Below are 12,500 nucleotides of genomic sequence, written 5' to 3' on the forward strand. Positions count from 1 at the left end.
TCTGGCACAATAATACAAAGACAGTCATCCCTCTCCCTTCCTCCTCCTCCTCCTCCTCCTCCGTCTCTCACAGAGTAGCAGTGTATGTGGACCGTCCTGCTGGCACTCTGTCCTTCTACAGAGTCTCCTCTGACACACTGATCCACCTCCACACCTTCAACACCACTTTCACTAAACTTCTCTACCCTGGGTTTAGGCTCTGGTTCGGTTCAGTGTCTCTGTGTTCGGACACATAGAGAAACCGTTTACTCCGAACACCATCACACTCACATAATACACCTTAAACTCGTAGCATTACTGTTTTTAATTCCATACTGTCCATTTATGTGACTGTGTCCTATTTCAGACTTCACCTCCTAAGAAGTCTGTTTCAGCACCAATGTCTCCTTTTCACTCCTCAGTGTCCCATAATCTACTGAGGCCCAGTCAAATAATTAATGACGTGTTCCGTCAGGTAAATCAGTAGAAACTGAAAGCCAGACATAAAGTCTCATGGCTACTTCTGATCTTACCGGCCTGACACCACAGGCTGCTGCTGTATGTATTATATCTGTCCTCTGCTGGTGATGAGGTGTATCATTCAGGAGATACAGCAAGAAAAAGTGAAAAAGTTGAGCCATCGTCGTCTGAGAATACAGCAACAAAGAGCTGACATGTTTGCATTGAAAACAATAGAGACAGCAGCAGCAGCTGCTCACTATCTGAAAGCACCGGTGGACAAGACCTTACAGAGTCCAAATGGACACATCGACTTGTTGTTGTTGTTGTTGTGTCCTGATCACTGGGATAGAAAGATTGGTGTGACTAATAGTGCATGTTTGTGTGTGTTGTGATACCTCTGTTACAACTGTGTACAAACAACCCCCCCTCAAAGATTTTCCATGTGTAGAACCCAACAAACGTCCAGCAGCTCTAAAAGATGGAGGGAAGAATTAAATGTGCTTTTTTATGTCAGTCCACATCAAAAACAAAGAACTGGGTGAACAGCAGCTGGAGACAGTGTGGGCGGATGAATCACTACATATTTTCTGCTCATGTATAAAAATACAAATATTCTATATATAGAGTTTTTCAGACTCTTTATGCTACGGGACTTTATTCCCAGGGACATTATTCAAGAGAAGGACATCTATCTCACATCATGGTGGAAACCCTCCAGGAGAGTGGCGGGACATTGTAGAGGACGTTTAGTCCATGGACAAAGGACTCATCATCTGAGGACTAAAGCAGCGACCCACAACGCTGGGGAGAGGACTGTTCTCAGCTGGTCTGAAGACAGAGTAGTGCCCCGTTTTACATTCATTTTTATGTCTATTTTTGTCATTAATGTCGTTTTGTCGTGGAAAATAATAAATAAAAAAGTTTATAAAGCATTTGTTGGTGAAATGAATCGATACCTCTGTGTGTCTGTGTGTTGACGAAAGGAAATCAATGAAGTATTATCAGCTGTTCTGAGGCTGAAGTTGATCAAATGATTCCATCATTTTTATAGAAACATGAACGAGCAAACAAAACAAAACCAGCTGCTTGAATCATTTACGCTGAGCTTAGTCAGCATTTTACAAACAAAAAGATGAATCAATGATGAATATTTGAAGCTGACCGACTCCACAAGAAGCTGAAAAACATTCAGCCCTGACACAGCATCGCTTTATAAAGGCGCTGATGCTAACGCTAACACGTTAGCAAACAGTAGGCTTCCACGTCCAGCAGAAACACAGCAACATGAACTTTAAACTGCGTCACTGTGATGATGTGATACACACGGTTGATTTAAAGTAAAAACATTTTTTATTTACTGTAAATGTGTAAATATAAGTCCTGAAAGACTCATTTGAATAATAATGATAATTGGCTGTAAAGTACAAAGTACAAAACAAGTATTTCAATACTATACAATAATATATATATACTTTATATATACTATATATATACTTTATATACACTATATATATATATAATACGGATGCATTAATAGTAAGCAGCAGTCTGAGGTGTTAGCTCCACTTCAGCATTAAAGTGCAACTTACATATTACTACAGTAATAACAATGATCCAATAATATAATAACATAATACTGAGAGAGCCATTCAGTATAATGAGTACTTTTACTTTTGACACTTAAAGTACATTTTGCTTGAGTATTTTCACAGTGTGTTATTAGTACTTTTACTAGAGGATCTCAATACTTCTTCCACCACTGAGTAGTATGAGTAGTCGTAGTAGCAGTATTGCAGTACTTGAGTAAATGTACTTTCACCACTGCTGAAGAAAATGGCTGACAGGATAAAACCGGAGTTTAATTTTGAAAGAAACAGAAACTTCCTGTATTTTCTTCTCGTCTCTGTTTTTGGTGCCTGGAAACAGCAGCGGAGTGAGAGCTCCTGCCGCTCCGCCTCTCTGAGTCTCCGCCCTCCTCAGGTGGTGTCAGCAGGACGGAGGAATGTGACGGGACCGTCCGCCAGCTCCAGGCCTCTCCTCTGCGGAACTGATCATGGACTCAAGAGTTCCGAACTTCACCGGGACTTTCATAAAGTTCTGATTCAACAGCTGGACTATGAGGAGGAGCGAGTCCCGGACTCAGGAGAGGATCTTTGGTGGCTGCTTCTGACTCTTTGGATCACTTGGATCAGTCCAGGTGTGGTCGTCGTACCTGAGGCTGCGGGTTTGGACTCTGTGTGATTAAGTGGTTCTGCTGCTGGAGCTCACGATGCCGGATCTGATCAGCGTGACGGAGTTCGTCGCGGAGACTAATGAGGACTACAAAGCTCCGACCACCTCCAGCTTCACCACAAGGATGTCCCACTGCAGGAACGCGGTGGCAGCTCTGGAGGAGGTAGCACACGCACACACACACACACACACACACACACACACACACACACACACACACAGGGGAATAAACTGATGTATATGAACATAAAGAGTGAATAATAATAATAATACTAATACTAATACTAATAGTAATGGATGCCGCGGTTGTTCCAGCCTGTGAGTGAACATGAAGGCAGCCTGTGTGTCAGTGGAAAGAGGAACAGAGACAGAAACTTCCTCTTGAGTCTTCGTGTTGAAAGAATCTGAAGCTGCTTTCTTCTGCAACTCTGAAGCCGTTTGTTAACTGAGCTGATATGAGGAAGCAGCGGTGAGAGGTCAAAGGTCGCTGAGGAGAGGCTTGAACACAGCACAGGACACAGGCTGAGGCGTAGAGTCCGGTACTACGACTACTACTCTTACTACTGCAGTTACCTGTCATGGTGACCACATGTTGAACTGTGGCTCGATTAAACTTTTAGAAACTAAAGATCTGAAGTGTCCCGTCTTTAGTGAACGTTGTTCACACAGAGACACCTTCTGAAGCTGCGTTAAACAGGAAGTCTCCATCAAACTACAAAACAGAGGAATGCTGCATGCTGGGAAGTGTGAGAACATGCTGATCACGTTTCTTTAAAACACAACAGAAAAACCGTTTCAGTTGAATTCACTTTTTAATGGTGTTAAATCGCTGTGGGGTTTTCCAGGTGTCCTTCAGGTGTGAGGGGGCTCTCTGGCTTCTTGAGAAGTTTCCAGGGGTCTTTCAGAAGTTTCCAGGTGTCTTTCAGAAGTTTCCAGGGGTCTTTCAGAAGTTTCCAGGGGTCTTTCAGAAGTTTCCAGGTGTCCTTGAGGGAGTTGAGGTTTCCCAGGTGGTTTCCAGGAGACCTTGGTGACGTTTTATAGGCCTTGAGGACTGAACTGAGACTTCTGAGTCTCTGAAACACTTAAACGCCTCCAGGCTGCTCTCTTCAGTACTTTTATTTAAAACACACAGAGAGGAAGAACTTCTACTACTAATACAAGTACTACTACAAGTACTATTACTTCTGATACCAGAGCGGTTTCCTGCAGTTATTAAAGAGTTCACAGACCTCCTAAAGGGGGTTTTCGGGATCCTAGCAGAGTCTCCAGAAGTTGTTGGATATTTTCAGAGGTTTTCATGAGACCCAAGACTGACCCCTGACCCCGGACCCTGGACCCCGTACCCTGTGATCCTCCTCCTCATAATAAACGTGATCACGTGTGTTTCCACGTGGACGCTTGATTAATGTATTATAATGTTGTATTTTTGACTAATATACTTGTGTTGCTCCTAATTAAATATATAAACAATATATACAATGAATACTTAGTTTCATACTTATATACATGTATTTAAAATGTATTAAAATGTACTACCAAATATCTTTTGGACAACTTTTAGAATACGTTTGACGTACTAGAAATATTATTATTAAAATTATTCTGCTCTAAAGAGTAATTTAAGTAAATTTACTTATATTTCAAATGTGTTTTTATTAGATATTTAAAATCAATTTATAACTTAAGGCAGTCGAGCGTATAATATATACTATATAAATACTTATATATCATTAATACACAAAGTACGATATCAGTGTGTCCAAAATAAAAATATACTTGTCTTCAGACCTGCGCAGAATATGAAACTGTGACTTGAGGTTTGTAGAAATCACAGGTCTGGACAGCATGTTGTGTCTTCCTCCTCTTCCTCCTCCTCCTGTTGCATGCTGGGACGTTCCCGCCCTGCAGACCCGGGGCAACGACGGAGCCTCACCTGTCTGATCGAGTCCCAACAAGATCGGTCTCAGTCCGTCTGTCCCTCTAATGGATCCGTCCTCTGTCTGCTGAATCCTCTCCTCCACCTTTTGTCCCCCCCCCCGTTGAAGGTCGTGTCCCAACATGTCTGAAGTCAAACACCTCTCAGAGGTTTAAAGCTGCTGAGCTTCAGAAAGCTTTTGTTTTGCCACCAGCATTTATTTCTATCATCAAGTCCATGAAGTGGGGGGGCCAGGGGGTCCAGGGTGCTCTTCATGTTTCCTGAACAGGTTTTCAAGGCTCAGCTGTTCCTGAAATCAAACCAGAGTTGTGGGGAGTGATTCAGAGGTCTGGAACCAGATTAGAGGTTTTCTTGGCCCCCTCCCGTTCAGACAGATCTCCGGCCGGCCTGCTGTCTCGTCAGAATTAAACTCTAAAAGACGAACCTTTGTTGATTTGAAAGACGTGGTTCCCGTGCGTCCGACAGGAAGCTCCGCGTGACGTCACGCGCCTCCTTCTGATTGGTTGTTGCGTCCCGTGGAAGTCGAACATGAACTGAGAGGTTCCAGACTGGTCAGGGTTTCAGGTGTCAGGTGGGGCTGAAGGTGTTGGAGAGGTCCTTGAAAGAGTTCCAGGAACTAAAGGTGAAACAATTAGTCGACTATTAGCTATTTTGATAATCGATGAATCTTTGAGTGAGTTTTGATGATGAAGATGATGATTCTGTTTTACATGATGATGAAGTTTGACTTAAAGACCTCTAACCATCACAGTGTGACGACTCTGACCTTTGACCTTTTCTCAGCTGTTTTTCTTCTCTTTGTTGGTTTTGACGTTTGAATAAACTTTATTAGAACTGGACCGAACGGACGTTCAGTGTGAGAATAAAATCTGCAGGTTCAACAGAACGGACGATTGAAGTCGACCCGGCTTTACTGGTTTCCCAAGTCCTTGAGGGGCTGCAGTCTGGGAACGTGTTCATGTTTTTGAGTAAGTTGAAGCTTTTTAAAGGGTTAGAGGAGGAAAGCACCGGACAGCAGAATTATTCAAATGATGTTTGGTGTAACTGCAGAGCCACACAGATCGATAGTTTCGATACTGACTCACATGAGGGTCATCCTCTGAGAAATAACTGCTGGTGAAGAACATCTCATGTCTATAAACTAGCAGCAGAACGCAGTTATAACTGAGTCTGTGTCTATATCTGGGACTGTTGCAGACTAACAGAGGACTGAATGTGGCCTCAAGAGGTTTCTGTGGGTTGTGAAGGTTCATCTGAGGCGGTGACGCCGTCACAGAGCTCTTTAAAGAGTAACTCAACAGCTGCTGAAAGGGTTAAATTCTCACCTTGTGCAGTGATGTAGAAGTGTACTCCACAGTGTGTCAGTACACCGTGACATCACTGTTGGGTGTGGTTACAGGCAAAACACTGACCACAACCAACCAGAACTAGTGTTGAGACCTTCAACCAGAGAGAAACTCTGCTGTTCACACTGAAGCTCACTTTCTCTTTAAAGAGGGTTCCTTAAGGTTCTTCAGGGTTCTTTAGTGCATCTCAACAGGCAATTTCTCCACTTTTTCCTGAACTTGTCAGAACCAGTGAGGCTCCCGGAGTGTAAAAGACTGATCCGGCCCAAGAGGAGATTCTAATACCCAATCCAGGTCGTTCGAGGCTCTCTGAAGGATTTTCAGAAGGTGTTGAAGAGTTTTCAGAAGTCCTTGAAAGGTTTCCAGGGTTCTTTAGGGGATTCCAGGGGTCTGTAATGAGGTTTAAGGGCGTGAGAAAAGACATCAGTCAGAGAACGTGAACTGAAAGGTTTAGATCAGGACTCAAAAGGACTAAAGACCAGCAGGAACACAGTCCTCCACTGATCTGTGAAGTTGATTTGCATGAAGTCACCTGATCAGATAAGCTCATTTACATGAAGCTTCATGATTGGACCAAAACTGTGTGATCGTTTCACCTCGATATCATTTTACTAACAGAAGATGGTCGTGTGGAAGAAGTTTCTCTGCTGCTCAAACATTATTACATTTAAACACTGGGAGTTAAAGACTGTCTGCAGCTTCGTATCAACTTTGAGGAGTTGGATCTTTAACTTGTTTAAATACATGTTCTGGGGTCTGCTGAGCAGAATGGATGCTGACTGGCAGCTGGTCCGTCAGGTTAGACCCTGAAAATCACCTGTGATGTGAACATTTAATGCTTCTGCATATTTTACCTCCTTTAATTGCAAATGGTGCAGATCTGGTGGGTTTTTATTTTACAAATTCTTGTCTTTATATTATGTTGTATGTTTGTATCCGTCCCTGCACAGACACAGATTCACAGAAGGAATCAACAGAAACTGTGTGTGTGTTTAGCTGATGGTGGTGTGCAGATGTTTTACACTGTCCAGCTGCGCTTCCAGCTGTGCTTCCAGCTGTGCTTCCAGCTGTGCTTCCAGCTGCGGTGTCCGGTCTCTCTGTCCTCACTGTGTTTGTCCTCCTCAGGCTCTGGACGTGGACAGATCAGTTCTCTACAAGATCAAGAAGTCTGTGAAGGCCATCAACACGTCTGGTCTGGGTGAGTGTTTCACTTTCACCTCCGTCCGTCCAAAAATACCTCAACGTGTCGCTCTGCCAGTCACTTCCTGTCTGCTCAGACACCAACTGTCAACTAACATCCATTTATTAAATATAGTACTTTTTCTCACATTTAGATCACTTCCTCTTAACTTTCTTCAGAATCAACAGGAACCCACTGATTGTTCACCAGATAAACTGTACTGTCTGCATCACCCACAGCATGATGGGAGCTGTAGTCCCAAAACTCAGAACACGTTTATTCCAAATAGGAATAAGAAAAAGAAAATCAACAGGAGTCACTAAAAGCATGAAAATTAGATTTTTTGTTTTGAGGTTCAGATCGTCTCATCAGCGTCTTAAACTCTCAGAGATGAGCCTGTAAGAAGGAGTGAAAACTGTATTATTTAAATAAAGTAATGTATAAACAGTCAAAAATGTCCAGCTTCTGCCTCTCCGAGGACACCAACCTGAACTTTGATACTGTAACGTCCAAGATCCTTTCAAATGAACACAATTGGAGCATGGTCGATTCATCAGAACCACTGATCCAGTTTAACTCTGGCCTGAGCCCGCCAGTGACCTGCTGAAACAAGCCTGAGACAAACCTGAGACAAACCTGAAACAAACCAGAAATAAACCTGAGACAAGGCTGAAACAAACCTGAGACAAGCCTGAAACAAACCTGAGACAAACCTGAGACAAACCTGAAACAAACCTGAGACAAACCCGAGATAAATCTGAGACAAACCTGAGACAAGGCTGAAACAAACCTGAGACAAGCCTGAAACAAACCGGAGACAAACCTGAGACAAACCCGAGATAAATCTGAGACAAACCTGAGACAAACCTGAGACAAGCCTGAAACAAACCTGAGACAAACCTGAAACAAACCAGAAATAAACCTGAGACAAGGCTGAAACAAACCTGAGACAAGCCTGAAACAAACCTGAGACAAACCTGAGACAAACCTGAGATAAATCTGAGACAAACCTGAAACAAACCCGAGATAAATCTGAGACAAACTTGAAACAAACTTGAAATAAACCTGAAACAAACCAGAAATAACCCTGAGCCAAACCTGAAACAAACATGAGACAAACCTGAAACAAACCTGAGACAAACCAAATGATGTGTTGGGTGGTGAACCCGGCTGGTGGTGCGTTGTGGTGGGTTTGTGTTCTGGCAGGTGGAGTCTCACCTCCACACATTCCTGTCATAGCGCTCTCCTGTCCCAGCATGCCGAGGGAGACGCCCGTCTGTCTGCTGACACGGAGAGCAGAGACAGACCAAACTCAAGCTGGTTGGTTCTTCAACATCAGTTTAATATAGAGACAGAATATGAGACTGTGAACTGATGATCTGATAAAGAATCAGCAGTGAGACTCGGCCTCCCCTCAGTTGAAGTTGAGCTCTAAGGGACGTAATAATAATAATAATAATAATAATAATGATAATAAAGGCCGGGTTCTTTCTGCAGTGGAGATAAATAAAGGCCACAGATCTTTAAGGATTTACGGTTCTTATAATAATTCTAGTGTTTAGTTCTCTAGAATCTGTTTCCTGTGTTTCAGCTCATGTGGACAACGAGGAGCAGTACATCTCGTCCATGGAGAAGTTCGGAGACAACTGCGTCTGCAGGGAGGACGGCGAGGTCGGCTCGGCCTTCCTCAAGTTCGCCGTTTTCACCAAAGAGCTGTCGGCGCTCTTCAAGAACCTGGTGAGGGACTGAAGTCGCCGCGATGAATCAAAAAGAGTTTGAGGAACTTCATGTTGACACACTGGAGGTTTCTGCTTTAACGCCACTTCCTGTTTGCAGTTGCAGAACATGAACAACATCATCACCTTCCCTCTGGACAGTCTGCTGAAGGGAGACCTGAAAGGAGTCAAAGGGGTTTGTGTTCGGTTTCCTCCGTCAGTCTAGATATATTGAGCTCTCAGGGCCACCGTAGTGAAGCGTCCATCACAGTGTCCTGCGGTCTAAATATTCAGTTTGCTGTCACCGAAGACAAAGAAGCAGCAGATCCTCTGAGCTGAGAAGCTGAAACGTCACTTTACCTGCGGCAGCTAGAAATATGAAACCTGTGTCCCCGAGGAGACGAAGCTCCAGTATGTGAGGAAGACTAAGATTACTGAGTGAAGCTGTAGAAGTGAGTCGAGATCACATCCAGAGAATAAATAAACTAAAGGTCTGTTCAGATGTTCAGGACTGATGTGAAGTGTTGTTATCAGGAAAAGAAAAAACCTCAAATGTTATCGTTCTGAAATACTTCAGGAGTGACTCACAGGTCAAAGTCCTCTGTCGCTGTCTGACTGTCTCTGTCTCTTTCTCTCTCTGTCTGACTGTCTCTGTCTCTCTCTCTGTCTGACTGTCTCTGTCTCTCTCTCTGTCTCTCTCTCTGTCTGACTGTCTCTGTCTCTCCCTCTCTGTCTGTCTCTCTCTCTGTCTCTGTCTCTCTCTGTCTGACTGTCTCTGTCTCTCTCTCTGTCTCTCTCTCTGTCTGACTGTCTCTGTCTCTCCCTCTCTCTCTGTCTCTCTCTCTGTCTGACTGTCTCTGTCTCTCCCTCTCTCTCTGTCTCTCTCTCTGTCTCTCTCTGTCTCTGTCTCTCTCTCTCTCTCTGTCTCTCTCTCTGTCTCTGTCTCTCTGTCTGACTGTCTCTGTCTCTCTCTCTCTCTGTCTGACTGTCTCTGTCTCTCTCTGTCTGACTGTCTCCGTCTCTCTGTCTCTCTCTGTCTGACTGTCTCTGTCTCTCTGTGTCTCTCTCTCTCTCTCTCTCTCTGTCTCTCTGTCTCTGTTTGTTTCTATGAATGAATGCTGTGATGTGATTGGTCGGAGTTCAGTCTAATCATGTGACGTCTCTTCCTCCTTCAGGATCTGAAGAAGCCGTTTGACAAATCCTGGAAGGATTATGAAACCAAGCTGTAAGAACAAACATGAAAAACTGAATCTGAACCTGTTTTAAATGTGAAAACAATAAAACACAGAACATACTACAGATAGATACGGAGAAGACTGAGAAAAACACAAAATGTACCTTGAGGTGCAGTCGAACACAAGTGGAAACTTCCTCAAAAAATATGCTGATCATCAGCATCATCATCATCATCAGTAGAACAAGAAATAAAACAGAGGAGGAAGAAGCAGCCTGATTTTCACTCAATCACTTCCTGAAAATAAAAGTACCCATTATGCAGAATCATATATATTATTGGAATATGATGAAGTATAATTATTTATTGATTGATTATATTATTAATCTGAATCTGCAAACTAAAGTTATCAAATAAATTTGGATTAAAAAGGACAAAGTAGCAAGTGAAATAGTACTAAACGCACTTTTTGAAGCTTTAACCTGAACTCGACCTTTGACCTCCAGAGCGAAGATAGAGAAGGAGAAGAGGGAGCACGCCAAGCAGCACGGGATGATTCGCACCGAGTTCAGCGGAGGAGAGATCGCCGAGGAGATGGAGAAGGAGCGACGCCTCTTCCAGCTGCAGATGTGTGAGGTGAGGTCACACAGAGGTCAGAGGTCAGGGGTCACATGATGCTTTTTAAAGTTAGAACCCTGATGTGGGGCAGTGAACTCTGTGGTTCACTGCAGCTGAATCTGTAATGTCACACACGTTTGCTGCATCTTCTACATTCAGACATTTAGGGGTTGAACAAGTTTAGACAACAAAAACATTTAAGTCTTCGTCAGTGGAGACGAACGAGTCCATTACGTGAATTTAAAAGTGCTGGAAATAATTAAAAAACAAAAAAGACTCTTTTATTGTGAAAAGAAGCAGGAGGAAGTAAGATTTCATAATAATCAGCTGAGTTTTAAACTTGTTTGGATTATTTCACAACTCCGTGGTTACATAACATGCTTTGTCTGTTTTTCTTCTTGTAGTTTTTCATATTTATTTACTTGTATTTTTCTGTCTGCAGTATCTCCTGAAAGTGAACGAGATCAAAGTGAAGAAAGGCGTCGACTTCCTCCAGAACCTCATCAAGTATTTCCACGCTCAGTGCAAGTACGTCCGCAGAAACGTGGAGAGAATATCCACCTTAAATCATTCAGTCTGAAATCTATAATAACAAAGAAACAATGAACACGGGGAAAATAATCGAATTAACATGGGATCAATTCATTGTTTAGTCTTAATGTTACGACACAATGAGGAAATGATTTATTACACAGAGATCTGTGCGTTTTATTTATTTGGTCATTTTTATTGTATTATTGGTACATGTATTTCCTAACTTTTAGCAGTTTTTTGAAAGTGTGTAAATTCAATTTTGGTGCAATATTTGATCATATTTTCCAATAAATGTTTATGTTCGTCTCTTCAGTTTTTTCCAGGACGGCCTGAAGGCTGTGGAGAGTCTGAGACCCTCGGTGGAGAAACTGGCGACAGACCTGACGGCGGTGAGGACGGAGATAATTAGAGAAACCGATGAGAGGACTGAAGCGGCCTCTTTTCTTTTCATGATATTTAAATGTCATTTTAGCTGCCTTGACGGAGGAAAAAGAATACATTAAAATATCTAAAACGCCAGGGTGGTCATCAGTACTGGGAATGTAATTCGGTTTCTTCTTCTGTGGTGTTCAGATCAAGCAGACTCAGGATGGAGAGAGGAAACAGCTGACTCAGCTCCGAGACGTCCTCAAGGCTTCGCTGCAGTCTGAGCAGAAAGAGGTCAGAAGCCCTCTCACATCACTGATGTTTGATTGACAGCTGAGGTGGTCGTCAGGGGCAACGAGACCCAGTGTAACTAGTCCTGTTATTGTGACTGTAGTTTATAAGACTGCATGTTGTTAGCACTGTTGATTGTGTGATGAATCAAACATGGCCGCCCACTGATAAAAATACTGTTACTGTTTGTATTTCTACACTGTGGTACAAGTAAAAGTCTAGAGTCTGTACTCAAATTTTACTACAAAGTATCAGCATCAAAATATACTTAAAGTACTCATTAAACTGGATTACTGGATTACAATTATTGATACATTCATGTGTTCATCATTACAATGTAGATGGAGCTCATCTTAATGACTATATATGCTGCTGGGTAGTTTAATCTATATTCATTAATTCATAATAAAATTATTCCCTCCCTGGGGGGCCCATCCCCCACTCTGAGAACCTGTGGAGGTGCCAGCAGGACTTCAGCCTGTATGCAGGTTAACGTTAGGTGTGTTTGCTGGTTCTCCTCAGGACGCTCAGGCCAAACAGAACGCAGGTTACAGCCTCCACCAGCTGCAGGGCAACAAGGCTCACGGCACCGAGCGCCACGGAGTCCTCTACAAGAAAAGCGAGGGGTGAGTGAACTCCATGTCCCAGAATCCCACAGGAAAATAAC

The 12,500-nt window shown here is 43.0% G+C and overlaps 2 protein-coding genes across 2 annotated transcripts in view; both read left to right on the top strand.

The window, feature by feature from the left end:
* The window catches only part of LOC139302435 (NLR family CARD domain-containing protein 3-like), a 13,284-nt gene extending 11,911 nt beyond the window's left edge, over nt 1–1,373 (top strand). Inside the window, exon 11 of the mRNA XM_070926128.1 lies at nt 1–1,373. This exon is cut by the window's left edge and continues 312 nt beyond it. Within this exon, the coding sequence (XP_070782229.1) occupies nt 1–236 (236 nt within the window). The 3' untranslated portion in view covers nt 237–1,373.
* A 1,140-nt stretch (nt 1,374–2,513) lies between these two features.
* The window catches only part of asap2b (ArfGAP with SH3 domain, ankyrin repeat and PH domain 2b), a 19,734-nt gene continuing 9,747 nt past the window's right edge, over nt 2,514–12,500 (top strand). Inside the window, exons 1-10 of the mRNA XM_070926135.1 lie at nt 2,514–2,836; nt 7,081–7,153; nt 8,727–8,872; nt 8,972–9,046; nt 10,026–10,075; nt 10,531–10,660; nt 11,085–11,170; nt 11,490–11,565; nt 11,750–11,836; nt 12,356–12,459. Of these exons, the coding sequence (XP_070782236.1) occupies nt 2,711–2,836; nt 7,081–7,153; nt 8,727–8,872; nt 8,972–9,046; nt 10,026–10,075; nt 10,531–10,660; nt 11,085–11,170; nt 11,490–11,565; nt 11,750–11,836; nt 12,356–12,459 (953 nt within the window). The 5' untranslated portion in view covers nt 2,514–2,710. The remainder of the gene's footprint in view (nt 2,837–7,080; nt 7,154–8,726; nt 8,873–8,971; nt 9,047–10,025; nt 10,076–10,530; nt 10,661–11,084; nt 11,171–11,489; nt 11,566–11,749; nt 11,837–12,355; nt 12,460–12,500) is intronic.

The sequence above is a fragment of the Enoplosus armatus genome, chromosome 19 (genome assembly GCF_043641665.1).
Source record: "Enoplosus armatus isolate fEnoArm2 chromosome 19, fEnoArm2.hap1, whole genome shotgun sequence".
Taxonomy (NCBI): Eukaryota; Metazoa; Chordata; class Actinopteri; order Centrarchiformes; family Enoplosidae; genus Enoplosus; species Enoplosus armatus.